Consider the following 27500-nt stretch of genomic DNA (forward strand, 5'->3'; position numbering starts at 1 on the left):
ACAGCTTTGAGACAATCTGCCAAGCTCTGACACTTTGGGGGCAATTATGACAGAGACTTTGAAGACACTGCAGCTCAGCCGTGGCAAAGCGAAGGTTAACCCATTGATACCTGATGCCGCATTTGCGTGTATATCCCTCATTTGTGTGCGTATCCCTTTAAGACCGCGAACCGCGTTAACGCGGTTCGCGGTCTTAAAGGGATACACACACAAATGCTGCATCAGGTATCAATGGGTTAAGAGCCAGTCAAAGACACGGTAATGAGAAGAGGACAGGGCTTACTGGCTAACATCATAAGACTGAGGGGGAAGCAGGGGCCGGTTGCACAAAGCACCTTAAAGTCGAGCTGAACCCAAAAATGACTTTTCTTTTTCTTTTCTTTTAGTTCAAATACCTGGGTATGCAGTGCACCTATTTAATAATGTATGCACAAAAATCGAATTTCTTTAGTTTTTCCACACTTTTTCACATCAAAAGTTCATTTTTAAAGATTTCATTGATAACAGTAATCTACAGTTTGCTGACGTCACCCAGTACTATCAAATTTCTACCCCATTTAAATCAATCATATCACACGACATGGCAGCTGTCAATCAAATCTTCATTTCAGGATAATTTTCTCTTCCAAAAGAAAGAGAAAATGGCGCCTAGTGCCTGTCATCTGGCATCTCGCTTTTGCAAAATGAGAGCAGGCGGAGTTTAGTCTGACAATGTTGTGCACACCGGATAGTTACCGTAGTTAGGTTAAGTTAGTTAGGTTAAGTACATACATAAGTGCCTGGGTAGCAAGCAGACGGCGGAATTTTACAATTTAGCAGCTAAATCATAGATTATTGAAAGATATTCCATATTCCAGACTGAAATGCTATAACAGAAGTGGAGTATTGGCCAGAATGACATGAACATTTGGACACTTATTCAGCGGGTATCGGTGGCCCGCGGGCCGCAAGTTGAGTATCACTGTCCTACATGTTCCCTAGTTATGGCGGTAAAAAAAAGTAGAAAGAAAAGTCTAATGGAAGAAAGGCCAACCTGGATCACCACCAGGCCTATCTCTCCACCAGATTCCATGGAAATCTGTTCAGAAGTTTTGGAGATATCCTACTGGCAGACAAACTACCGAGAGAGAAAATACAAACTCCTTATGAGACTTCCTCTTCAGCATCAAGGAAAGGAATGGGTCTCCCATATGGTGCTCCGATAACTGAAGCAGCCTAAGATCTATTTTCATGTTTGATTTTGATTATCTCATTCTCGCGGAGCCAGTTGGCATGTGTTGAGATGGTTCTCTGCTCCGTTCTGCAGAGATGGAGCAGAGAAACCAAGTCTCTGTGTCAACAGAACTGACTGAACAAAAAAGCTATGAAGATCAAATGCATAGTGGCATGGCCTGATGGCAGTAGGGGAAAAACAGCTTTTTGTCATGTGCCGATCAAAAATAAACAACAACAAGCCCCCCCCCAAAAAAAAAAAAAAACTAACAAACAAAACAAAACAAAACACACACACATACACACACAAAAGCAGCGAGAGGCCGAGGAGAAAGTAGGGTGAACTCTTAGTGATGAAACATGTTGTGTGTTCTTGTGTGGGTGATGTCTTCCAAGTGCGCTAGCTTTTTGTTCACAAAGCTACAGTGACAGGCTTTAAAAGTGCCCACATAAGAGACTGCATCAACAGGTCCCGCCCCCCCCCCCTCCCGCCCAAAATGTCATCTTGCCCCTCATCTCCACTCTCATCTTGAGGTTGTGGGGGATGTTTGAGTGACAGCTGTGAACACAATCTCACAGCTGTGGCCAGGAAAATCTGAGAGTCTGCCTGAGTGTGTGTGTGTGTGTGTGTGTGTGTGTGTGTGTAAATCACTGATGATGTCACGGATGATGTCATCAGTGATGTAACTCGAGCATAGGATTGTCATCAGTGAGTGATGTCACAATTTATGACATCACTGATGACATCATCACTGGGACCTTTGTGTGTGTGTGTGTGTGTGTGTGTGTGTGTGTGTGTGTGTGTGTGTACACTGGCTTCACACTGGCTTTACACGTCTTTAAAAATAAGTGGCTTCAGTGTGAAGCCACTTCTTTTTTGTGACATCACTGATCACTGATGATGTCACAGTGATATTTATGACATCACTGATGATGTCACACATCACTGGGATTTATGACATGACTGATGATGTCACAGTGGGATTTATGACATCAATGATGATGTCACAGTGGGATTTATGACATCACAGTGGGACATGGGACGAAAGGACAGATAGGGAAACAAACACATAGAGCCCCAGCTCCAGCTCCCATTTATATACTGACGATGATTGTTGCAATGTCTTGTTTTCTTATTGTGATGTACATTTTCATATTATGTTTTTAGTTGTAATCTTGGCATGTTTGTACTCTGCTTCCTCTGATGTGTCCCTCTCTCGCTGTCTCTCCAAAACCTCTCTCTCTGAAACCTTGCTCTCTCTTTCTCTCCGCGGCCCACTGGTCATCAAAGGACAAATATAATAATTATAGCTGCTGCGCAGCAATGGGTCGTGGCCGGGCAAGTCTCAAGGCTTTGAGCTATTATGACATCACAATTGCTCGAGTGACATCAGTGATGGCATCACAATTGCTTGACTGACTGATGACATCACAAATACAACCTAATTGCCATAGGTAATTAAGGCAATTAGGCTATACACGGGGCCAGAATTCAACGTTTTGATGCACTGTGGGCTCAATTTTTGACCGATCGAAAATCTGTTTTGATACTTTTGTGTAGGACAGTCTAACGATGCAGATGCTGGTTTGGTGTCGTTTGAAGAACAAATGTGGGAGGAGTAAGGTTTAATTAGTTTTACAGTTTTTGCAGTTTTGCGGTCTTTAGACTTCATAATTGGCCATAGGTTGCATTGTACAAAAGTTTCTCCTCATTTGGGCGCACATTTCGGTGGAAGTTGCAAAGCCGTAGCACGTATGCCTGATTTTTTATGAATTATCAAAGTTCGAAACTTTAGACGGTCGCTGTAGTGCCACGGTTAGGACTATTGGCCCCAAATTTGCGTCAAAGACGTTTGGCATGGGACTGAATAATAATATAGGCAAATACAATAAGTGGCCCTGCCGCTTCGCTGGCCCGGCCACTAATAACAAATTTTAAAATGCTTCAAACATTGTGTTAAATTTATAACGATAAATTCAGCTTCAATAGTTTACCTGCAGGTCTTTGGTCCTTGGTTAGCCTTGGAATATTGGTTGTCGGATTATTGGAATATCCATTTCATGTCATGCAAAAGCAGTTGATTAATAATAATAATAATAATAATAATAATAATTAGGAAATTGTGTGTGGATGTAGAATTCTGTGTGACACTGAGCGCTTATGACACTTATTATTGGTAGATAATATACCTATCTATGATGAGTGCTGCGTTTTGGATAGGTCCGGCAGCACCATCTCATATTTACACAAATGAATGAAACGAAATGAAAGAGGGCAATCTGATTGGTTGTGTGGATGTAACGCCCTCACCACGCCACCACGAGTTAATAATACAGCCCATTTCACCCTTGCTCAACGACTTTGGCAGGCCATCGCTGCGAGGAAAACAGACGATATGGGGCCGTGGTGTCATCTGTAAGTCGCAGGACCTTCCCTTCCCCAGCACTTCTGCTAGGCCGAGCAGATGCAGGTACTCACACACCGGACGAGGCGGGCTCATGTAACCGACTGGCGAAGGTGCCGGAATAAAAAGGCCCCAGGTCCTCCAGGTGTGTTCCGGCGTCCATGAGGGAGCCGCACGGAGCTGGTGGACCCTCGCCTTTGAGAGTGCTACTACGCCTACGCGACCGTATGTCCTGGCATATCACAAACAGCCTGTACAAGCTCAGTACGATCACCAGGGCATTCTTGATGGTGAAGAAGACCAGCATCTGGTGTATGATCTTAAAGAGGGTCATGGCGGTGAGTCGGACCACCAGGAATGGGCCGTCGTGGATGAACAGGGCCTTGGCGATGCCCCACACGTCCTTGTTGTAACACGTCATTAAGGAGACCGTCTGGACCCGCACCGCGCTGTCCTCGCTGTCCTGCGCCGAGTTGGACCCGGCCATGTGCAGGGGGAACTGTAACATGCTCCAGGTCCACACGCCTAAGATGATGTAGACCAGCGTGTCGCTGCTCTCCTTCACGTCGGACAGTGTCTCGCTCGTGAACTCCAGGATGTCCGCCGCCATGCCGATGGAGATGAGGAGGAGCTGAGAGAGCTCGTCCCGCGTGACCTTGCCCGCTAAGGGGAGGAACCACTGCCCCACGACGAGGAGGAGCAGCACTATCTGATGGATGGACAGGATCCAGTATTGGGGACAGACCTTCGACAATTTATTTCCAAAGCCTTGCAAGATATCCAGGACATCCGACTGATTCACCTTACTCTGCAGCCCAGAGTTGATAAAGTTCTGCCAAGGCGTGCAGCTTTTTATAGTGGCTTTGTTCAGCTGGTGGTTGAGCTCCAGGAGCCAGATGGAGGGAATGATACTGATGAGAAACAGGAGGATGGTTGGACAAAACCATTTATACTCTTTTCCTTTTCTCCTCTTTATGGTGAGGATCATTTCGACGAAAAGAGGCAGAGAGAGGAAGGCCAGACACAAGTAGGTGCCGTCCTCCTTCTCCACTTTCACCCTCCAGACTCCTACCAGAGAGATGAGGATGAATAGCGCTCTCATGACGAGCGAACATATAAACCTCACTACAAAGACCATGATGTTTGAAGCTCTATGCTATTATGCATTCGTTGTTGCTGAAGCTCCAGATCGCAGCCGTCCGGCAGTGTTTTTATGACAGAATGTTTAAGACATCACTGATGTCACAATGTCTATGACATCATCATCAGTGCTTCACCTCACATCACTGATGATGGCACAATGTCAATGACCTCATTAGCATAAGGTCTATGCCACAATGCTTAGGACCTCATCAGCATAATAAGGTCTAAGACATCTTCAGTGCCTTGTGGTGACATCACTGATGATGATTGTGGAGGGCTGTGTGTGAAGTGATTTATGACATCAGCGATGATATGACATGACATCATTATAAGGCCGAGCCTTCATGAATTGCATGACATCATCAGTGGTTTATGACCTTACCAGTGATGTCATAGCGGCATGAGCTGTGATTGGTCTACGACTAACTCTAGAGTGGCGACAATGGCGGTCCAAAATGCGGAACCAGGAAGGGGTCTCGCGCTACGTTTGGATGCATAAAATAAAGCTGATAATATACAATGTGATTATTTAAATGTCTTACCAGTATAGTATACATCACAAATGGTCCATTCTGCTGCAACTCCACAGCGCTCCTTAATCCAGAACCTTACTTCCCCAAAGTTTGCCAAAAGTTTATTTTGCAATGTAAAAAAAACGGGTCCATTGGAGTTGTTACGGAGATGTTACAGCAACTCTTCTATTCATAGTATTCCCATGATGTCACAAGCATTTTCCTACCAATGTGGCGCTACAATACACATTGGCTGTTGTTGTCAGTTGATTGTAATCACCTGCTAATTGATTACAATTACCATTACCGTTATTTTTCCTACCAAGATGGCCGTGTGGTGATGTAACAGAATATCCCCCCCAATTGGACTCCGTAGAATATTGCTGTAGTGATGTCATAAGAGCGTGAGTTGGGATGGTCTACGTAAAATATTGCTGTAGCGCCCCCCTATGGGGCGCAATTTTTACTATGCCACGCGAGCCGAGGCATCTATAAGAGGGACTGTCTGTCTGTCCGTATGTATGTGTACATGGATGTGTGTATGTATGTATGTATCTATTCTACGCAAGTATGTATGTCCCCAGAAAGAAAGAAAGAAAGAAAGAAAGAAAGAAAGAAAGAAAGAAAGAAAGAAAGAAAGAAAGAAAGGAGGCCAGGTCACGGAAGTAAGTGGCCACGGCCCCAATGCACCACAGCAACCCGCATCAGCCAGCCCAGGACTTCTGGCACCTGGACGCCAGCGCCCCCTGCAGCCTACGTCCTGCAAACCTTCATCCCGCCCCTTCCACACCTTCACCTCTCCCTCTTCCCCCCCCCCCACCTTCCTCCCTGAGTGAGCCGAGTCACTGGATCATCCTCGTTTCACAGAAGTCAATCATTCTGACTCTTGTACAGTATGTTGATAGACTATAATAAATAGTGTTATTTTGGTGCTTGGAGCTGTTTGTGATCTGAACATTCTGAGCAGTCAATTGAACACCCGCTGCTGATAACCCCGCTGACTATAGCTCTTGAGCCGCCTACAGACTGTCAATCTTATACGTTTATTGGTGGCCACACTGTGCAACGTTTGGATCGAATAAACTTGGGTACGACGGCAGGTTTGATGTGTGCAGACTGTACGATGACGACCGCACGTCTCTCTCCGTCAATACCTGTCAATCAGCAGTCAATACACACGCAAGAATCAAACGTCAGCAGGGGGCGCCGCAGCTACGCGTCAATCAATGTGGGCCACAGCTGTCTGTGGTAGAGATGTCAACCAAGCTTTAAGAATGGAGTCTTTGCAAAGTGGAATTTATGTGTATGCGTCATATGATCATGCCGCATTTCTATTGGTTGTTTTCGTCCTAGGCTATCTTTGGTTGCAAGACTGTGACAACGGGCAACTTTGAACCTCTCTCACTGCGCGACGCAAGACGAGCGTTTTTGTAGCCACGACCGAAGATATCTCCACGTTCCTTTCACGTTGGTCATCTTTCGTCTGGGACAGCCAAAAATCGCACAGTGTGTCAAAGCCTTACAGCCTTTGTTGTGAGCAGTTTCATGGAGGAACTATTTTCTTTCGCAGTCTCATGTAGGAACTAGCTAGCAGCTAGCGGGTGTAGTTCGGTCAAAAAGAAAATAGTTCCTCCAAGAAACTGCTCATAACAAGGTCTGCGGATTATTTTGAGTAACCGGGTCATGATTTCTGGAAAGAAATGTATTTCTTTGGCACTTTGAGCACCACAAGCCAAGTGCCATCCAGTTCCATTGGATTGGAGAGAAGGCAGAAACTCTGCGGCCGATATCTCCAAAACTCAGGCAACTAACACAAAATGATTTTGTTCCCACGATTGTTCCCTTGAAGTTTAAGGGAACAATTCAAGGGTCACAAGTCCCTCATCAAAAGCAAGGAACAATCTATGGTGGAAATCTCACCCTGAGGGGCTGTCCTGGATTTGTTAAATCTCGCCCTGACTCCGGGCCGTCCTGGATTTGTTAAATATTTCCCTGACTCCAGGTTCGTCCTCGATTTGTTAAATCTCGCATCTCGCCCTGACTCCGGGGCTGTCCTGGATTTGTTAAATCTCGCCCTGACTCCGGGGCTGTCCTGGATTTGTTCAATCTCGCCCTGACTCCGGGTCCGTCCTGGATTTGTTAAATCTCGCCCCTGACTCCGGGTCTGTCCTGGATTTGTTAAATATCGCCCTGACTCCAGGTCCGTCCTGGATTTGTTAAATCTCGCCCTGACTCCGAGGCTGTCCTGGATTTGTTAAATCTCGCCCTGACTCCGGGCCGTCCTGGATTTGTTAAATCTTTCCCTGACTCCAGGTCCGTCCTCGATTTGTTAAATCTCGCATCTCGCCCTGACTCCGGGGCTGTCCTGGATTTGTTAAATCTCGCCCTGACTCCGGGGCTGTCCTGGATTTGTTCAATCTCGCCCTGACTCCGGGTCTGTCCTGGATTTGTTCAATCTCGCCCCTGACTCCGGGTCTGTCCTGGATTAGGGATGTCGACGGTTAACCGTTAACCGGTTAACCGCCGACAACGTCATTGGTCGGTTAAGCATGTCGGTCAAACGGTTAATTTGCATATTAAATTGGCATACAACGTGTTGCCGATATGGTGTTTTTTTTCCTCCTCCGCTGTAAGCAATGTTAACAAGTAGTTACTGTAGCAGCAGGATATAGGAATTAAAAGCTCCTGCCAGAACAACATTAATTTAGAGAAAGGCTTTTCCAAATGTTTGAGAGAAAAGCCGTGTGCATTGTCAAGCAGCACTGACTTCTCTGTCCGCTCCATACATGCGCCACAGCCCCGCCCCCCTCTGCTTTGACCAGACAGGAGAAGTGCGATACATTTCTCCCCTGACGCGTCGCCCTGCCTGCCCTGTGCAGACTACAGCCAGCCAGTCACTCTGCTGCTTCTGTGTTCCAGCCGCTGAAACGGGTTTTCAGTTTGGTCAGGACAGGAGCGAATGGCCTGAAACCCGACACCTTGCTCATCTCACAGCGTTCAGCGTGCACTGCACTTCATTCGGTTTCACTCTCTCTCCCTCCCTCTCTGCACTCCGAGGCTGTCCTGGATTTGTTAAATCTCGCCCTGACTCCGGGTCTGTCCTGGATTTGTTAGACAAACAAACCTCTGATAGCAATCTTTTTCCCCTTTACGCGGATGCTGATTTGCAATGCAAATGATGCTGGATCACAGTGGACACCGCGGGGGAGACGCGGCTAATTCTCTGACAACAACAAAGGGAAAGCCCTAGCATCAGGCGTCCTTATCCAGAGCTAGAAGATACGTGGCAGCAGCACCCACCGGTGGAGGGAGGCCTTATCTCTACTGGCCTTCTGTCCGCTCAAAGGGATAGCGGGGGGCCTGAGCATGCAGCTCGCTCCCGGGGCCCGTTCAAGGCATTCACTAAGCCACGGTGTAGATGGATTGGAGGCACTTGACCAGTCAATAGGCACAAAACTACTGCTCTGGAAGTGACAACAGGTCTCTTGTCTTGGGAGGGAGGGAGGGAGGAGGGAGGTTAAGACAGACAGAGAAAGAAAATCACTGGAAGACAGGGAAAGTCATCGAGCGGGGTTACCTGGAACTCAATGCCATAGTTCTCCCTGCAGAAGTCTCGTAGTTTGGGGTAGACGTGCTCCTTCAGCGCATTCCTCTCCGCCTCCGTGTCTGCAAACCAAACAAAGGTAGAAGAGCGTGGCCATGATGACTTTGAAACCTCTCAACGCCTTTTAGCCTAAAAGCTAAGCTAAAACTGCACTCAATTGATTTCCTCTGCACACTCCCACTCCCAAAGACAAATGAAGCATGCTTCCACATTTGAAAGAATCTTACATTTTGAGCCTTTTTAATGCCAACAACATTGGTACACAGTATAGCTTATTTTTCAACATTCAGCCTTATTTAACACGTTGAGTGCCAAGGACGAGATATCTCGTCTTACATAATCCAACCGTTGAGTGCCAAAGACGAGATATCTCGTCTTACATAAACATTTTTTTTTTTTGACGGTGGGACATCAATCAACCCCTTTTACGTCTTCTATACCACTATTGGAGGAAGAGAATGTGTATAATCTATTTTACCGACCACTAAGTGGCGACAGTTCTCTCCAGACAGAGAGAAAGCCGAGCAAAAAACAGCCACGGGTCCGCTGGAGAAAGCCATTCTAATTTTCAAGGAAATAGCTGGGCGAAAACTCTTTCGATTTCACACACACACACACACACACACACACACACACACACACACGCGCGCGCGCGCGCACACACACACACTCGAGTACCTTTGCGCATAAATAAGACCAGAATCGCAAAAGCTTCTTCAAAGCTCTCAGCCGACACCTCAAGAAACGAACGAGCCGGTTTTACAGTAAGCCAGACTGCCCGAGAGCCGCCAGCAGCAGCAGCCCAGAGGAGCAGCAGCAGCAGCAGCAGCAGCAGAGCGGAGTAGGCTGCCTCAAGATTGGAAGAAGGGGATCGCGAAGGAATTTCTCTCCCGTGTCTAACCCCCCCCCCCCTCGCCTCTCCTCTCCTCTTCCCCGCTCCTGCGATTCCGTTCTCTTTTTTTGGGATCTGTGAGGCAACAGAAACTCGCCTGTGACAAAACACTGCAAAGCCACACCTACGGAGGGAGGAGTTTGGAGACACACACACACACAAAACAGTATACAGACTTGCCCAAGGGCACCCATAATCACAGGCACGTGAGGTGGTTCTAAAAATCCATTTATCTCAAAACTCTCTGAAAATCTCTGAAACCATGCTGTACTCAACGGCTAATATCTACATAACTACTAACTCTACAAACGAACTCTTTTAGACAGAGAAAGCACACATTCTATTAGTTCTTTTTAGATGATTGGTGTTCACGAAGTCTTAACAGAAAAGAATCCTCGGCTCTTGTAAAATGAGCCAGAATCCTCAAAAAAAAACCTGGCACAACTTACCTACAGCATTGAAAAAACGGCTGGCACTCAATGTGTTAACACCAGGGGCGGTTCTAGGCCTTTTTTGGGTGGGCTTTAGCCCACCCAAAAATAGTCTCAGCCCACCCCAAAAAAAAAAAAAAAAAAAAAAAAAAACTTTCTTTTTTTCCTCTCCAAATCCATGGTGGTCATTAGTAGCAGTTTCTGTTAAAATTATCTTTATTTATTATTTATTTTTGCTTTAAAACTATTTTTTAATTTTCTGCTTAAAGTTCATGAAAAAAAGTGGCATTCTTGTTTTTCCCCACAATAATTTCATAATACCATTTGTAATGCCACCGTTGTAGTGCTGTTGTTCAAAATTAAAGTACATTTTCTCAGATTTATTGGTGTCTTTCTAGTCACACAATTTAATAGTCAGTGTTTCCCATACACTGATCTATTTGTGGTGGTACACCCTATATAGATTTTGACCCCCACAAATACTGCCACATATTAATTTCAACTAGTTGACTGCAAACTCCTGCTTTAGTCCTTACAGTATATTATTATCTTGTCGGAATTTTATTCCAGCCAATAAGTTAGGAAGTTCCCTTTTGATTTAATTTTACTTTTGTTTTGCCTACAAAGCAAAATGTTACTTTACTTGAAACTCCCCTGAAGTGATTTTGGTATTATGTATGCAAGCATAATTCTACCATAAGTAACCTGTATGCAGAATATATATAGTATATATAGGGAAACAATTATTTTTTCATTGCTGTAAAACCACAGAACGGTAAAGAAGATATTGATGTGTGTAGTTCTTCATAGATCTAGTCTCTTCATTTTGATCTCAAAGTGCACCAGCTTGATCCATTTTTACTTGAAACTGTACAAAATTTTCTTTCGGGGGGGCATGCCCCCGGACCCCCCTAGGGGTTCAGCGGTCCATGACCTTTGGGTGGGCTGAGCCCACCCAAAGGTCTGATGCTAAAACCGCCCCTGTTTAACACCCATACAAAATTTACCCCGCTAGCCAGGCGCTTCTGGCTCATACAAGCGCATTAGCGCCCGGCGAACGTCACGCATTTTCCCATTTTACACTGTGACATTTTCACGTCTAGGTCTAAATGCCGGCTCCTACCTGAGTCTTCACGTGAAGTGACGACGCTATCTGATGTAAAACATCCTCTTCTTTTAATGACGCCTAGTTGTTGCATCCAAATTGTTGCATAAAATCCACTTTTCTGTCTCTCAAAAACCGAAAAGCATTTATCTGGCGCACCGCTTCTTCTTCTTCTCTGATCTGGAATAATCCGGAACAACGACTTCCGGGTTGCTCGAGGTGCTCCAGATAAATGCTTTTCGGTTTTTGCCTATGTCAGACAAGCAAAAGTTCTACGGACACGATTTATCCTTTGCCGCTTTCCTTATTTACTGCTTTCCTTATTTACTGCTTTCCTTATTTACTGCTTTCCTTATTTACTGCTTTCCTTATTTACTGCTTTCCTTATTTACTGCTTTCCTTATCCTTATTGCTTTCATACCACTAGATGTTGGTCATTCTGCAACGAGCCTCTCTCATTTCTGAGTCTCATCAACGAGGCTCCGACAAAGTAATCATCCGCTCCTCGTCGCGCTTCGCCAACTGACACTCCTGAGGCACTTGGTATCTGCACAACCGCTTAAGATATCTCTGATTGGGAGAGAGCGAGAGAGAGCGAGAGAGAGCGAGAGAGTAATACTGAGAAGAGAGAGATAGCACGGTGAAGAGAGAGATAGCACGGTGAAGAGAGAGATAGCACGGTGAAGAGAGCGAGCAAGGCCATAGCCATGGAATCAACATTGGGGGGGGGGGGTGGTACCAAACCTCCCGGTGGGGTCGGGGGGTCCCCCACCACCCTCCCACATGTTGCCATCATCATGCGCTCTCTCTCCTCTGAATGCCGCAGAGTGAACATGAAAGAAATATGATCAGTAAGTGGTGTTTCTTGCGATGGAATGGACTACTAGCCATTTCTGATCTGAATGGCAATCAGCCATCAAGCAATCAGCGTTGTGAAGAAAGCTTCGTGCCATGATTCTGGGATTCTGGGGCCGGTTGCACAAAAGTTAAGCTTTTCCTTAAAGTCCGAGTTAAGGTGTCCATAAAATGTAATCGGTTGCAAAAAAAAAAAAAACATTCTAAATCCCCATTGACTTTTCCCCCTAAGATCCAGGAAGTCCCGGACTTCCGCATTCCGCCTAAAAAAATACGTCATCCCTGCGGTACTCTATTTATTGGGTGATTTAGCAGCCATTGTTCATTTTCACCTGAATTATCAGCAATCGGACCTCAGAATAGGACCTCAAAATTGTAGCTCAGGAGGTAGAGCGGGTCGTCCACTAATTGCTGTGGATAAAAGAGGTCGGTGGTTCGATTCCCGCCTCCTCCAGTCTGCATGTCGAAGTGTCCTTGGGCAAGATACTGAACCCCAAATTGCTCCCGATGGTGTGCCAGCACCCTGCGTGGTAGCCTGCCGCAATCAGTGTATGAATGGGTGAATGTAACTACTGATTGTAAAGCGCTTTGGATAAAAGCGCTACAGTATATAAATGCAGGCCCTTTACCATTTACCATTCAAAATCCTTTCATTCATACAGCATTTTGCAAACAATGCTCCTTTTTGCGGGGTAAACGATGTCGGCTACTCGTGGACATAATTGTGATGTAATTGCACCCAGGTGTATCCACGCCACGTGGCAGGTTACTATCAGATCCATCATGGCCGCTCTCGAGTACACTGACGGCGTGCGCTCCATCGAAACGCGTGAGCGCCCAGCGAGCGAGGGGGTAGCGTGTGCAAGGGCAACTGCTGAATGTGTCGGAGAGTGACGTCCTATGATGGGGTGTAGGACCGCTCCACAGCACTCTGGAGAGGTCACTAGAAGCTGCTGCCAAGCTAGTCTCTCTCTCTCTCTCTCTCTCTCTCTCTCAGAGGGGGGGGGCAGGGCTAAGGAGGCAGGAGGGCGGCGCACGGGCGAGATGAATAAGCTCTCTAGGCACGCATCATAAAGTCGGCCAGGAGCCCCGCCCCTCACTGGCCAGGAGCCCCGCCCCTCACTGGCACCCTGAGAACCAATCTATTAAACAAGAGCCAACGCTGACACGGTCGCGCCCCCCCTCTCTTCTCTCTCCTCCACGACTCTGCCAGGGCCGTATACAGTATTTAGAACACGGCTCTCTCGAATACTCGATTCTGATTGGTCAATCAACAATATTCACCGGTCATTATTTCTCGACAACCGACCGCTGCTCTGCCACACCTGGATTAATCAGTTGGTAAGAGCATTTTGTCCGCAGACGCTACTAATTAGGCCAACCAGTTGCAGCTGTGGTGTCTTGTGTGCCAATTACGAATGAAACCGCTTTGTGTTGAAAACGCTATTAAAAAATCTATTTGAATAATTATTTTTGTCAGATTATTGAATGATTTAGTTGTAGGCCGTGTTCTAAGCGGGATAATATATACTGAGCCGGTGATTACTGGAAATAATGACCTTCAGGTGAATATTAAGCCCTCCGCTGCGCGTCGGGCTAAATCATTCACCTGTCGGTCATTATTTCCACAGTAATCACCGGCTCAGTATACATTATCCCTTACATATCGAAGAGTCGCGACATCTCCATTCACTCCAATTGACCCGTTTTTTTTACTCTCACAAGAGTTCCAGGAAGTAAGGGTCCTGGATTAAGCAGCGCTGTTGTCGAGTTGCAGCAAAATGGGCAGTTTGTGTTGTACTCTGAAAGTTTTTTTTTTTTTTTTTTTTAAACAAATGATCAGCTTTATTTTAGCATTCAAAAGTAGCGCGAGACCCCTTTTCCTGGCTGTTCATTGGCTAATGAGTCGCGCATTTTGGTCCTCTGCTGACGCCGCTCTCTCTCTAAATTGCTCTGCTCCCTGCCATCCCTCCCCCCTCCCTCCCCCTCCACCCAGCGCCTCACTTCTCTCTCCCTCTCTCCCTCTTATTCTCTCGTGTGCCAGATTGAATTGAGAAACCAAGCGGCCCCGGCGTGAGAATTCTCTTTGGGCTTTATGGATTTATCATTTAAGTGTCGGACGTGATTGACGATGAAACCCCAAATCTAAACGTGGGAACGATAGAGAGAGCGATTGTGGAGAGAGAGAGAGCGAGCGAGGGAGAGATTTTCACTAGAAAGAGACAATCTGGGATAACGATTTTGGATGGAGTCTGAGAACTAAAGAGCCTACAAGCCGTACTGAAAAACGATAAATAGCACAAACAGCTGCAGCGGTGGGGATAATTGTAGGGTGAAAGTGTCATGTAATCAGCTGTCTCAGTGGTGATATATAGTATAGTGCTATATAGTCTGGATGATGACGATGTGGGTTGGAGACGTTGATGATTTTATGCATAACATCCCAAGAGTCGCGTGCTCGTATCAACTTTAAAGAGCACAAGTGATATAGCGTGCATACAAATAGCTGTCTCTATAGCACGTCCCCAGAGCCTGAGGTAAGTTAGTGTAAGAGACGTCTTCATAGTGTTATATGGATCTACATGAACACACACACACACACACACACACACACACACACACACACACACATATTGACAGATTAGACAGGCTGCGTAATACACAGACAGGTCACAGACACACACACACACAAACACATGCACGCACGCACGCGCGCACACACACACACACACACACACACACACACACACACGCGCGTAAATTGCATTTGGCTGGTCTCTGGTTCGTTGCTGCCGGCTGGTAAATGACAGGAGCAGATAGAGTTTTTAATTGATTCTCTTTTTTTTGGTCATCGCTGTGGCCGCACGCACGCACACAAAGTCACACACACGCACACACACACACACACGCACGCACACAAAGTCACACACACGCACACGCACGCACGTACACACACGCACACACACATACGCACGCACACGCACACTCACGCACACGCACACACACGCACGCACGCACACACACACACACACACATGCACGCACACACACACACACACACACACTTGTTTATTAGTTTGTTAGCCTGTTAGCTTGTTTTATTCTGGATTGGGCTTCTAAATGTGTTTTTCCTCAGATTTTGGCACAAGGGATAGTAACATCTTGTCCTGTGTATTAATTAATACTAAAGCTAGCTTAGGCTAGTGACTGTTGTGAATAGTGCAGCTGACAACTAGGGAAAGACCTAGTGACAGCATGGAAAGACAGCTGACAGGAGGGATTAGACCCCATCGGGGCTGCAATGGGTTAGCTGCTCATTGTGGCAGTAGCCAAGGCCAATAGGCCATTGGTTACACCCAAACTTGCTACGAAACAGAATTATGAAAAAACACCCCTAGAGTCTGCGAGAGCGGGGGCGGAAGATGACTCACCTATGGTTGACACGGTTATTGACTCTGGAACGGACTTGACTATGAGTAGGGAAAACATGTCAGTGGAAGCCACTAGTTCAGATGTAGATGGAAAGAAGCGTCAGGTTTGCTTGTGTGGCTGGCAGAAGGTAACAACTTTGAGGGGCCTTAGAATCCATCAAGGCAGGAAGAGGTGCTTGGTAGAGGGAACACAGGGACCCCGCATTGATAATTATTTCTTAAGAAGTTTATCAAGTCAGTCGGGTGAAGTCCAGCGACAGGAAGTAACCCACAGCTCGCAGGACATCAGCACCCCTGATGTTGAGGCAGGTCCTAGCACCGAGGAAAGCAGAGAGGCCAGCCAGCCAAAAAGGGAGAAGATTAGCGGTCAGAAGCCTAGAGTTAAGTGGCCAGGTGCAGCGGAAAGTAGGAAGTGGGAAGATATCAATAGTCATTTGGTTAGGATGTTAGAGAAGCTTAACTCATTGAGTGCCAGCCACTTTTGGAGAACGGAAGCTCCCAGTGCCAGAGTTTCAGAGCGTTTTCAGTGATATCTCGAGGCCCACAGAATATTGTGTGATATTACTATGTAAACACCGAACACACACAAAGAACGAGGAGACCCTGTTCTATCATCTGCAAAAAAAAGTTTATTGATACCATTTTCCGTTCTTTAGTTATGAGCCGGAGAAGATAGGCTGTTTTGAGCAAAAAGACAGTTTTCAAATTATAAGCTGAGATATTCAGCCTTTTGTGAAATGCAGCATTTCAAGCACATTCACTGACTCTAGCTAATATTTTCTGATGTAGTGACGTGGTGTAGTTCTGTGCAGCCTGCGTGCCCCACCCCCCTCTCCCCCCCTGAGCTGCAAACTCCTCCCCACACGCACCCAGTCTATTTTCGGAGCCTCCGTTTTTGCGCCGGGCGGCTGACGGCGGCTCCCGGGCAGCTCCCAGCGCGACAAGGAAATGCCAAACGGGACTGCAGGAAAAGGTTTGGCCGTTCGGCGTCGGGTGCTGCCTTTCTGGCGGGTAATCGTGTGGAGAAACTATATGCAGACAGACGGACAGAGGCAGAGGAGCTCAGTTGTGGGCGCGGATTGACTGATGTTCGCAGCCAACTGTCAGCTGCAGACAGAGCAATCTATATGGCTCTGGCTGCAGCATGCATCGGTTTCTCTTTGATCACGGCTTTCTCCTGCAGTTTTCCGGACCTTTCTGTAATCTGGAGAGCACTGTCGCCACCTAAGGGTTCTGTAAAATAGGTTAGACACATTCAATAGCTCCCATATTGTAAGAGGCGAAGTAAGAGGCTTAGATCGACATCCCCCCATCAAAAAACGCAATTGACGAACATGTTCGTCCTTGGCACTCTACGTTACTAAACGAAATGACGAACATGTTCGTCCATGGCACTCAATGAGTTAAAGGAACTGCTGAGAGTAAGTTGGAGAAAATGGGAGATTGTATTTATGATTATGGTAAGGAAAGGTTTGGCGTCTTTGAGAAAAGGAAGAAACTAGAGGGTGAGGTAGTTAAATCTAGGCGCCAACAAGAGATAGATAGACTTATCCAGGAGAGAAGACAGCTTAAGAGGCAGTGGAGGAAAGCTACAGAGGTTGAGAAGGAAGGCATTGATTGCTTGCAGTCAGATGTGAGGGAGCGGTTGGCAGTTTTAAGAAGAGCAGATAGCATTAGGAAAAATAGGAAAAAGAAAGAGAGAGCTAGAATAGCATTCTATAAGGATCCATTTAGATTTGTGAAGTCATTGTTTAGTAAGGAAAAGAATGGTAGCCTTATGGTACCTAAGCAGAAGCTTGAGGAATATTTGGAGGAGGTTCACAAAGATAGGGAAAGGTTTAGAGAGATGACAGTCCCAGCTGATATTCCACCTATCGGTGAAATAGAGAGTCAGTGTGATGATAGCCCACCAAGGTGGAAAGAAGTTCAAGAAGTAGTGAGACGTGCAAGGGCCTCTTCAGCCCCGGGTCCTAATGGAGTCCCCTACCGGCTGTATAAGAGTGCTCCAGATGTGTTGCAGTTTCTATGGAAGCTGATGAAGGTAGTCTGGAAGAAGCAGGTTATTCCTAAGGCGTGGCGTAGAGCAGGGGGAATCTTCATTCCTAAAGAAAGGGACTCGTTAGAGATAAGTCAGTTTAGACCTATCAGTCTACTTAATGTTGAAGGGAAGGTTTTCTTTAGTGTTGTGGCACAGAGGCTGTCTAGTTATCTAGAAAAGAATAGGCTAATAGATACTTCGGTGCAAAAGGCTGGAATTCCCGGCTTCTCCGGGTGCTTAGAGCACACCAGCATGATCTGGCACCAAATCCAGTCAGCTAGGCGTGAGAAGAGAGACCTGCATGTAGTATTCTTGGACCTGGCTAATGCTTTCGGGTCAGTGCCGCATAGTCTGTTATGGGAGGCCTTTGATTTCTTTAGAGTGCCAGGTAGTATAAAGATCTTAGTTAAAGCCTACTTCTTAGATATTCAACTCTGCTTTACCACAGCAGAGTACACTACAGCTTGGCAGCAGCTGGAGATAGGCATTATGGCAGGGTGTACAATTTCCCCATTAGCTTTTACCATGGCAATGGAGATCATTATTAGGGCTTCAAAATGGGTAGTGGGTGGAGAAAGGCTGCAGGGAGGGCTGCGGCTCCCTCCAATTAGGGCATACATGGATGACATGACGACTATGACGTCAACCGCTCCATGTACTAGCAGATTGTTGGATAAGTTAAATAGTAATCTGCAGTGGGCTAGAATGAAAGTGAAGCCAAGTAAGTCCAGGAGTATTTCAATCATTAAAGGGAGGGTAGTAGGTAAGAAGTTTGTTATAAATGATGAGGTGGTGCCAACAGTGTTAGAGAAACCAGTCAAGAGTTTGGGAAGATGGTATGATGCAAGTCTCAGTGATAAGGGACAGTTTGAGGAGGTGAGGCAGGAAATGATTCAAGGTATTTCAAGTATAGACAAGTCAGGGCTCCCAGGAAAGTTAAAGTTGTGGTGTTTGCAGTTTGGATTGTTGCCTCGGTTGATGTGGCCACTGACAGTGTATGAGGTTCCCCTTTCAAAGGTAGAAAAGCTAGAAAGGATGATTAACTCATTCATTAGAAAATGGCTCGGAGTCCCACGCTGCCTAAGCAGTGTAGCCTTATATGGGAAAGGCATATTGGAATTGCCATTATCTAGCCTGACAGAGGAGTTCAAGTGTGCTAAGGTTAGACTGGAAATGACTCTGACTCAGTCAAAGGATCCAGTGGTTAGGAGTGTAGCGCCCACAGTTAAAACAGGGAGGAAGTGGAACCCAAAGGAGGCAGTACAGCAAGCACAGTCAGCTCTTAGACACAGGGATATCATAGGTCAGGTGCAGCATGGGCGTGGAGGCTTAGGGTTGTGCATAGGGAAACCTGTGTGGAACAAGGCATCAGTAATAGAAAAGAGGAAGATGGTAGTTGAAGAAGTACATAGGCAAGAGGAGGCAGTAAGATGTACTAAGGCAGTGTCGCAGGCAAAGCAAGGACAGTGGGTGAACTGGGAGAGTGTAGAGAAGAGAAAGTTGAAGTGGAGAGAGTTGTGGAGCATGGAGGCCAGCAGAATTAGATTTATTCTAGGGGCTACTTATGATGTGCTGCCATCTCCCCAGAACTTAAATCGGTGGTTGGGCGAGGATGGTGCCTGCCCGTTGTGTTCTAGTGTATGTACACTGAGGCATATACTGTCAGGGTGTAAGGTCAGTCTCTCCCAGGGGCGATACACCTGGCGTCACAACCAGGTGTTGAAATGTTTGGCAGCTGCAGTTGAGGAAAAGCGGCTAGAAGTAAATTCTCTAGTTGCTAGCAAAGAGACTAGACAGATCAAATTTGTACGTGAGGGAGAAAAGATTAGACCAATTAAGGTCAGGCACAAGTTAGGGCAGCTAAGTGTAGGTGGAGCCTGGGAAATGAGGGTTGACTTGAATGAACAGCTAGTCATCCCAGCATATATAGTTAGCACCCGGCTACGTCCGGACTTGTTACTGTGGTCTGAGGTAGAGAAGAGAGTTTATTTTATCGAACTCACAGTCCCGTGGGAAGATCGAGTTGAGGAGGCTTATGAGCGCAACAAAGCTAGGTATGCTGAAATGGCAGCAGAGGCAGAGCAGCCAGGTTGGAGGGCTCGAGTGCGGCCTGTAGAGGTGGGCTGCCGTGGTTTTGTGGCAAAGTCCGTTATTGCCTTACTAACTGAGTTGGGCATTCGGGGACGGAGCCTGAAACTTGCGGGTAGCATAATGTCTCAGGCAGCAGAACGAGCAAGTGAATGGCTGTGGATAAGGAGGAAACATGCTAGCTGGGGAGCTCGCTAAGGTCAGATTGATTGTTTGTTGTTGGTCATGATTAACGGTCCGCATCAACAGGGCTGAATCATTGACAGTGGTGGTGTAGTTAGGGATTGTTTGTTGTTGGTCATGATTGACGGTCCGCATCAACAGGGCTGAATCATTGACAGTGGTGGTGTAGTCAGGAATGTCATACCGAACCGACCTGGATAGCTAGGCTTAGATAGTGAGGTAATATGCAGTTGTGCGGTGGTAGCATGGAGGGGGGGGTGTTTCCAGGACGCTGGATTACACCGTTAAGCCTTCTTGAGGTGTCGTGGGCCTAACTTAACGAAACGTCGGTGAAGGAAGGTGCCCACTTGAAAACCCCAATGACATGCTTCATACTGCTGTTGGCTAGGGTAGGTAGGTGTCTTGTTTATTAGTTTGTTAGCCTGTTAGCTTGTTTTATTCTGGATTGGGCTTCTAAATGTGTTTTTCTTCGGATTTTGGCACAAGGGATAGTAACATCTTGTCCTGTGTATTAATTAATAATATATCACTGCACCGTGGGTAGGGCTGGGTATCGAGTTTCGATACTTACTTGGCACCGAAATGGAAACATCGATACTAAGGGGTATCGAAGCCTCCCTTGTCAATCGATACCAATTTTCGATACCAAAACAAAACAGCGTCATTGAGCCTATAAGCATGCGACATGCTTGCACGCCGCGCTCTAATACGGCTGGTGATTGGCTGTCATGTAGAGGCATGCAGGAAACGTTACGCCCACTAGCCGGTGTGTTTGTTGTGACTGTGAGCCAGGCGTGCGGTGCGGATATAGTATACAAGAAGTTAGCCACTCAAGCTACTCCTATCCTGGAGTACCATATGGCGAAGATGATGAAAAGCAGGAAAAGAAACAGAAACAACACGGACTGGTTTCCACAGACAAGAGAAATAATTGAGAGGTGGGTCAGCTTACCGCAAGTTAGCGGTTATCAGATCCCTCAGTCTGACAAATCCATGCATCTGGCTGTGAGTTGTAGCAGCATTAGATCGTTTAATTAATTGCCGCCGTAACGTTATGCGCAAGCGGGCATTGTGTATTTTTAGCAACTCGTTAACAAACGCTGATGTCATGATAGTTTGTTGAATGTAAATGCGATTCATTTATATTGATTGGCTAGTCAGTGAATGCATGAAGTTGAGCTGTCTCAGTGAGCACATGCAACGCTAGCGTTAATGTTGAATTAATTAGCGTTAACGTTATGTTAACGTTATGTGCAAGCGGGCAGTTATCGCCCATCATGTATTTTTCGCAACTCGTTAAAGGCCGGGTTTACCGTGGGGAACATGAATATATATTAATTCTTAAAAAATCTTAAATTTCGAATCCGTTGAAATTTTTGAAATTGCTTGTTCACAGCCAGAGAAAAAAAAAAAAAAAAAAAAAAAAAAAAAAAATTGGGCCAGGTGACGCGTTTCGCGTCGAAACGCGTCACCTGGCCCATTTTTTTTTTTTTTTTTTTTTCATTTTTTTTTTCTCTGGCTGTGAACAAGCAATTTCAAAAATTTCAACGGATTCGAAATTTAAGATTTTTTAAGAATTAATATATATTCATGTTCCCCACGGTAAACCCGGCCTTTAACAAACGCTGATGTCATGATAGTTTGTTGAATATAAATGGGATTCACTTTGTGGCATTAAGGCTATATTGATAGGCTAGTCAATGCTCAACTAGTCTTCCATGCATGAAGTGGATCCATCTCATCAGTTTGGACAAGAATAGAGTTCTGTTGCATCAGTGAGCATTAAACCCTGATTTGCAACTCTCTGTTTTGCACTGAAAACTATTCCACTGATTTATTTGTTTTAGCTACATTTCTTTCCTTTGTAGTACTCCAATATTTTTTGTAGGGACGGCAATACATTTAGAGAACTTAAAGTTATGTTAAATACAGTAGGTTTTATTTTTTTCTGCTGTAAAACTTAAGATGGGGGGAAAACTAAAGATTTGTAAAATAATTTCAATGTGTAATGCAGTTTTATTTTTGTTAAAATGGATTTTTCTAAAAATTGGTATCGAAAAAAGTATCGTTCAGGAACCGGTATCGAAATCCAAGTATCGAAACGGTATCGATATCGAAAAATTTTGAACGATACCCAGCCCTAACCGTGGGATACCTTAATAACCTTTATATACTATATATCACTGCACCGTGGGATACCTTAATAACCTTAATATACTATATATCACTGCACCGTGGGATACCTTAATAACCTTAATATACTATATATAACTGCACCGTGGGATACCTTAATAACCTTAATATACTCTATATATCACTGCACCGTGGGATACCTTAATATACTATATATCACTGCACCGTGGGATACCTTAATAACCTTAATATACTCTATATATCACTGCACCGTGGGATACCTTAATAACCTTAATATACTATATATCACTGCACCGTGGGATACCTTAATAACCTTAATATACTATATATCACTGCACCGTGGGATACCTTAATAACCTTAATATACTGTATATCACTGCACCGTGGGATACCTTAATACCCTTAATATACTATATATCACTGCACCGTGGGATACCTTAATATACTCTATAACACTGCACCGTGGGATACCTTAATATACTGTATATCACTGCACCGTGGGATACCTTAATATACTGTATATCACTGCACCGTGGGATACCTTAATATACTGTATATCACTGCACCGTGGGATACCTTAATAACCTTAATATACTATATATCACTGCACCGTGGGATACCTTAATAACCTTAATATACTGTATATCACTGCACCGTGGGATACCTTAGGCCTTGGCCACACTGATCCGTGGTGTCCGTGTGCGTTCACTTCCATTCATTTTCAATGACAGCTGTCCGACTGTCCGTGGAGCACTCAGAAGCGTACGTATCCAGAAAATTTGCATACGTTTTGATGGACAGAAAGTTGAAGAGGGATTAACTTTTTCTGGATGGACGTATCGGATGGTCGGATGGTCGGATAGTCACTGTCCGTTTAGCCAATCAGAGTCGAGGTCTCGAGAGGAGGCGTTCCGAGATTTGTTTCAACTTTTCAAAGAAGATGGCGGCCGAGGTGGTGAAGGAGGCTATAATTAATGCTGTGTACACCATCCCACTGTTGTACAACGTGATAGTAAGTGTCACCGTCTGATTTCACCATCTAATCTGGTCATTCGGTGGCATTTTATTGCCACATAACTAAGTAACGTAGCGCACAGAGCTAACAGCTAGCTGACGCCAGCTTTCTTCTTCTCTTGGTTTATAGGCGGCTCGCTGACACCTTCAAGGTGCTTACCGCCACCTGCTGTACAAGTAGGTTACTTGTACATGCAACGGACATACATCTATCCGTCTATCCGTTCTGTCCATTTTCTGACGGATCAGTGTGGCCAAGGCCTTAATATACTGTATATCACTGCACCGTGGAGTGAACTTTCTACTCTAATATCTGCATCTCAAACCACTCTGCTGTATCCAGTTCTGAGGAAGGAAATTGGCTCAGAATTATCATTGAAATTGGTATGGCCCTTTACAGACCACACAAACGAAAACAGCAGAGAGTGGAGTGCATAGACAGCCAAAGTCACTTCCTGCTTCAGCATTACCAAGAGATTTCATCCGCCATTTATTTTCCCATAGACATTTTGTAAAATACTAGTTTTACTTGATTAAACCACGCGATTCGGCTATATTTAGAATCAGGAGAGACCATAGAACATTTCACTCGGACTAAAACTAAAACAAACAAACAAATCGAAAAAATATTTTTTTATCCGCTATTTTTCTTACGTTTTGGTCCGAGTGAAATGTTCTACGGTCTCTCCTGTTTCACTTTCTAAGTATAGCTGAATCGTTTGGTTTGACTAAGTAAAACTCTTTTTTACAAGCATTTTACGAAATGTCTATGGGAAAATAAATGGCGGGTGAAACCTCTTGGTGCGTATGCCTAACCCGGAAGTGGGCGTGACTTTGGCTCTCCATTGCAGTCTGCAGGGACTGAGGGCATTAGAGTCAGTATACATTATTCAGCACAGACAACGCTATAACCAGAGAGCGCATAAAACTGTATAGGCACTGTAGATCAAAGCAGCGAGGGCCTCCGGTCGGCCAGACACAATAATAAAAAAAACACTTGCACTGTTATTATCATGTGCTTATCGCTGTGAATAGCATGGCAGAGATTACTCTACTTTGTAGTATCCGGTGTCAGAAAATAGATAAACGAGACGATCTTCAGCAACCCCCGTCATATTCATACTATTACGTTATTGTACACACAGATTGCACACATACGGATTTTGGGAGGTCAGATGGACAAAATTGGGAGTTTAAGTGCCTTGCTCAATGGCACCTGGGCCGTAGTTGTTACTCATACACTTTCCTTGCCCTCATTTTCAGATTCAAGCTGACCACTTTACAGTCACAAACCCACTTATTTAACCTCCACCCCGAGAGTATATCATATAATATAATATAATATACTGATGGCTATGATTTATTTTCAACCAAAATGGAGGAGGGGGGGAAATACCAACGCAGGTGATGCTGAAGCAAAGGAGGTCCTCTTTATTGGACATTTGAACCCACCACCGTCTCAAAGGTGTGTGTCATCAATTTGGTTTGCCTGTCTGGTTTGACCACTACGCTGTAAGTTGGATGCTATCAATAAGGTGCATGGACAGCCCCCTCTAGTGAACATGGAGAAACAAGCACTGTAGCAGGACTGAGGGCACACCTGAGACACATCTGTGAATCATTCCGAGTATTCACTTGAACCTTTGTGTTTTTAGCGTTGTATGTCTTTTCGATGGACCCCGAGTGTGGTCAATAAAGAAGTCGATTGATTGCTTGATTGCTTGATAACCAGCGTGGAATCGCAGAAGGGTGGTGTTACACTGAAAGATCAGAAAAACTAAGACAATCACAGGAAAGCATTGTGAAAGTTTCTGTTACCGACGATTAACCATAATGATATTTTACTGATGCAGTTGTTTGAGAAAGGTCTGAGACCGAAACGTTACAATATTAAATTTATCATTTTGCAAGTTTGGACAGTGTGCGGGACTCTCTTTATTTTGCGTGAATTATATCCTTGTCCTACGCACCTGCCCCGTAAGAGAGAGGTGCGGAGTTTTCCTTTGACTGATGCAGTCGACCCATCGGGTATTCCAAGAGTAAAACAAACACTAAGAAATAATTTGCAAATTGCTATTTGATCCATGTCTGACATTAACCCATTGATACCTGATGCAGCATTTGTGTGCGTATCCCTTTAAGACCGCGAACCGCGTTAACGCGGTTCGCGGTCTTAAAGGGATACGCACACAAATGAGGGATATACACACAAATGCTGCATCAGGTATCAAAAGATCTGATGTTAAAAGATCTGTTTGGAATAATAAGCGCCCCCTCCTCCTCCCCTGTCTCCATCCATGCGTAGATTGGAGCATCGATGGCATGCTGTGACGGGACGGTCCTAATGACTGAGTCGGCTACAGGTGGCTAGACAAATAGCAGACACTTCATCCACTTTGGGCCATAATAACGGTGCGATAATCACAGGTAAATCTGAGGTCAGGTTCATTTTTTTTGGCCATAGCAATTTTCCCGGTAAGGGCAAACGAATGACAGTGATGCATCGGCGAGGGCAACCTCGCATTTTAATTCTTGAATGCCCTCCTTCTCTCTCTCTCTCTCTCTCTCTCTCTCTCTCTCTCTCTCTCCTTCTCTCTCTCTCTCTCTCTCTCTCTCTCTCTCTCTCATACCCTACTCTACTTCCCTTGCCTTGTTTACTCCAGTTTTAGTGAGCCTATTTTTACCCCCCCCCCGTTGCCCCAGAGGGTATATTCGAATACGGAGCTGCAAACTGGGTGTCTCCCCTCACGACCCGACTGTCTCGCGTTCGGCTCACACGATGCACTCTCTGTCATTGTGTCATCAGCTTATCTTGAATAAATACGACACAAATGTGTTTTGTCGAGTTGTCATATTGTGGGCCCAATCATCATTTAAACTATTTTCCAGTCGTTCCAGTTAAAAAGATCTCTAAATGCCACAGCTCAATACCGAGCCAATATAATATATGCCCTATTCGAACAGGTCTGACTTTTCCTCCAAAATAGAGTACCATTTTTGTAGGCTTACTCAGAAATCCCTGTGCTGCTGGTTCGTAGGAGGGGAAAGGCAATTGGATTTTTGTATGGGAATTTTCGGTCAAATGCATGAAATAAGGTGTGTGGTTAATGAATGTTTATGTAACAGCGAGGTCTGTGCTCAGCAGGATAATTTTCACAAATGAGGACCACTTTTATGACTTTTGAAGTGTAAAAGTGTTTTTTCAAAAGTCATAGAAGTGGTCCTCATTTGTGAAAATAATTATTTCTTACAAATTTCACATGATGATGTTAACGTCTTCTTCTAGCCTAGTTCTCTCAAGAAATAATAATGGAACATGGATGTAAATCTGTAAACAGGAAACTTGCTTTAATTACATTCCTCTCATACCAAATATATTGGAAAAAAGTTACATTATTGTGAAAAGGTTAGGCCTATATTTAATACTAGCTCACTGAGTGCATTTACATGCAGTGCATTTCTATGGAGTTACCAGATTATTCAAGTGGTCATGTAAACAGCATACTGTAGTCCGATGTGCTTTATCGGATAAAGGCCATTATCAGATTATGAAAAAATCCAATAAACTGATGACGCGGAACAGGGGCGTTTCTACGGGTGGGCCTGGGTAGGCACAGGCCCTGGCCCACCCACATTTTTTTTTTTTTTTTTTTTTTAATTGTTTGTTTTCTAGAGGCAAACTTGCAGCTGCCTTGCTAGCTAATGGTTTTGTAGCTTAAAAACACAGGGCACATCGGCCCCTATCGTTGCATCGGCGCAGTTTCTAGGCCGAGCGGCAGGCGCAGATCAAAGCAGTGGGCGTGGAAAGGCGCACTTGATATCGTCGTGCTGGCGCTAGATGCAGCCCAAAGCATTACAACCACGCCTTTTAGGCGTAAAATTATGCACCGTCATGCTCATTGGATAAGTGCAATAAACGAATCGCACGCTTGCCTTTTTAGCTCCAATTCCAGTGATCCCGCAAAACCAGATGAAAGCCAAACGCTCTGCCCCCCCCCCCCCCTCCCTTCATCCAGCCTGTCTGTCTGCATTATAGGCTATTATTCCATATCATTATGCTTCTCAAACCAATCTAACTGCAGTTTCAATACTGCAAGCATGTAAATACGCTACACTATAGCAAGATCAAAGTGAAAATAATGTTCTATGCATCAGCTAGAAAAATATAGCCTATTAGATTGGTGAAAGTTTGTCCAGAAAGATATCATTTTCTCTCGCCTGCTGCAGGAAGGATGATGCACATAAATATACCCTACATTATGTCAAGTCATTGCATAAATGTGTTTTTATTGTAAAACTAAATGTGAAATAGGGCCAAGTTATTGGAGGAACATCACAGTATAGCAGATGCCATTAGAAGCGCGTTCCGAAGCGCGTTCCGCTGTTACTTCTCTAAATCACGTTAACTCGACAAGGGGTATATATATGCCCAGG

General features: G+C 45.1%; 1 protein-coding gene and 1 pseudogene across 2 annotated transcripts in view; both read right to left on the bottom strand.

Annotated features, from left to right (window-relative positions):
- nwd2 (NACHT and WD repeat domain containing 2) overlaps positions 1-27500 on the bottom strand; it is a gene marked incomplete at both ends in the record, with an annotated part of 78695 nt that overhangs the window by 49605 nt on the left and 1590 nt on the right. The window contains one exon of the mRNA XM_083640409.1: positions 8850-8938. Within this exon, the coding sequence (XP_083496535.1) occupies positions 8850-8938 (89 nt within the window). The remainder of the gene's footprint in view (positions 1-8849; positions 8939-27500) is intronic.
- On the bottom strand, positions 3688-4755 carry LOC310780257 (transmembrane protein 26 pseudogene; annotated as a pseudogene). The gene has a single exon. The product of its transcript is annotated as a transmembrane protein 26 pseudogene (transcript).

This window comes from Poromitra crassiceps (assembly GCF_964638095.1).
Source record: "Poromitra crassiceps genome assembly, chromosome: 7".
Taxonomy (NCBI): Eukaryota; Metazoa; Chordata; class Actinopteri; order Beryciformes; family Melamphaidae; genus Poromitra; species Poromitra crassiceps.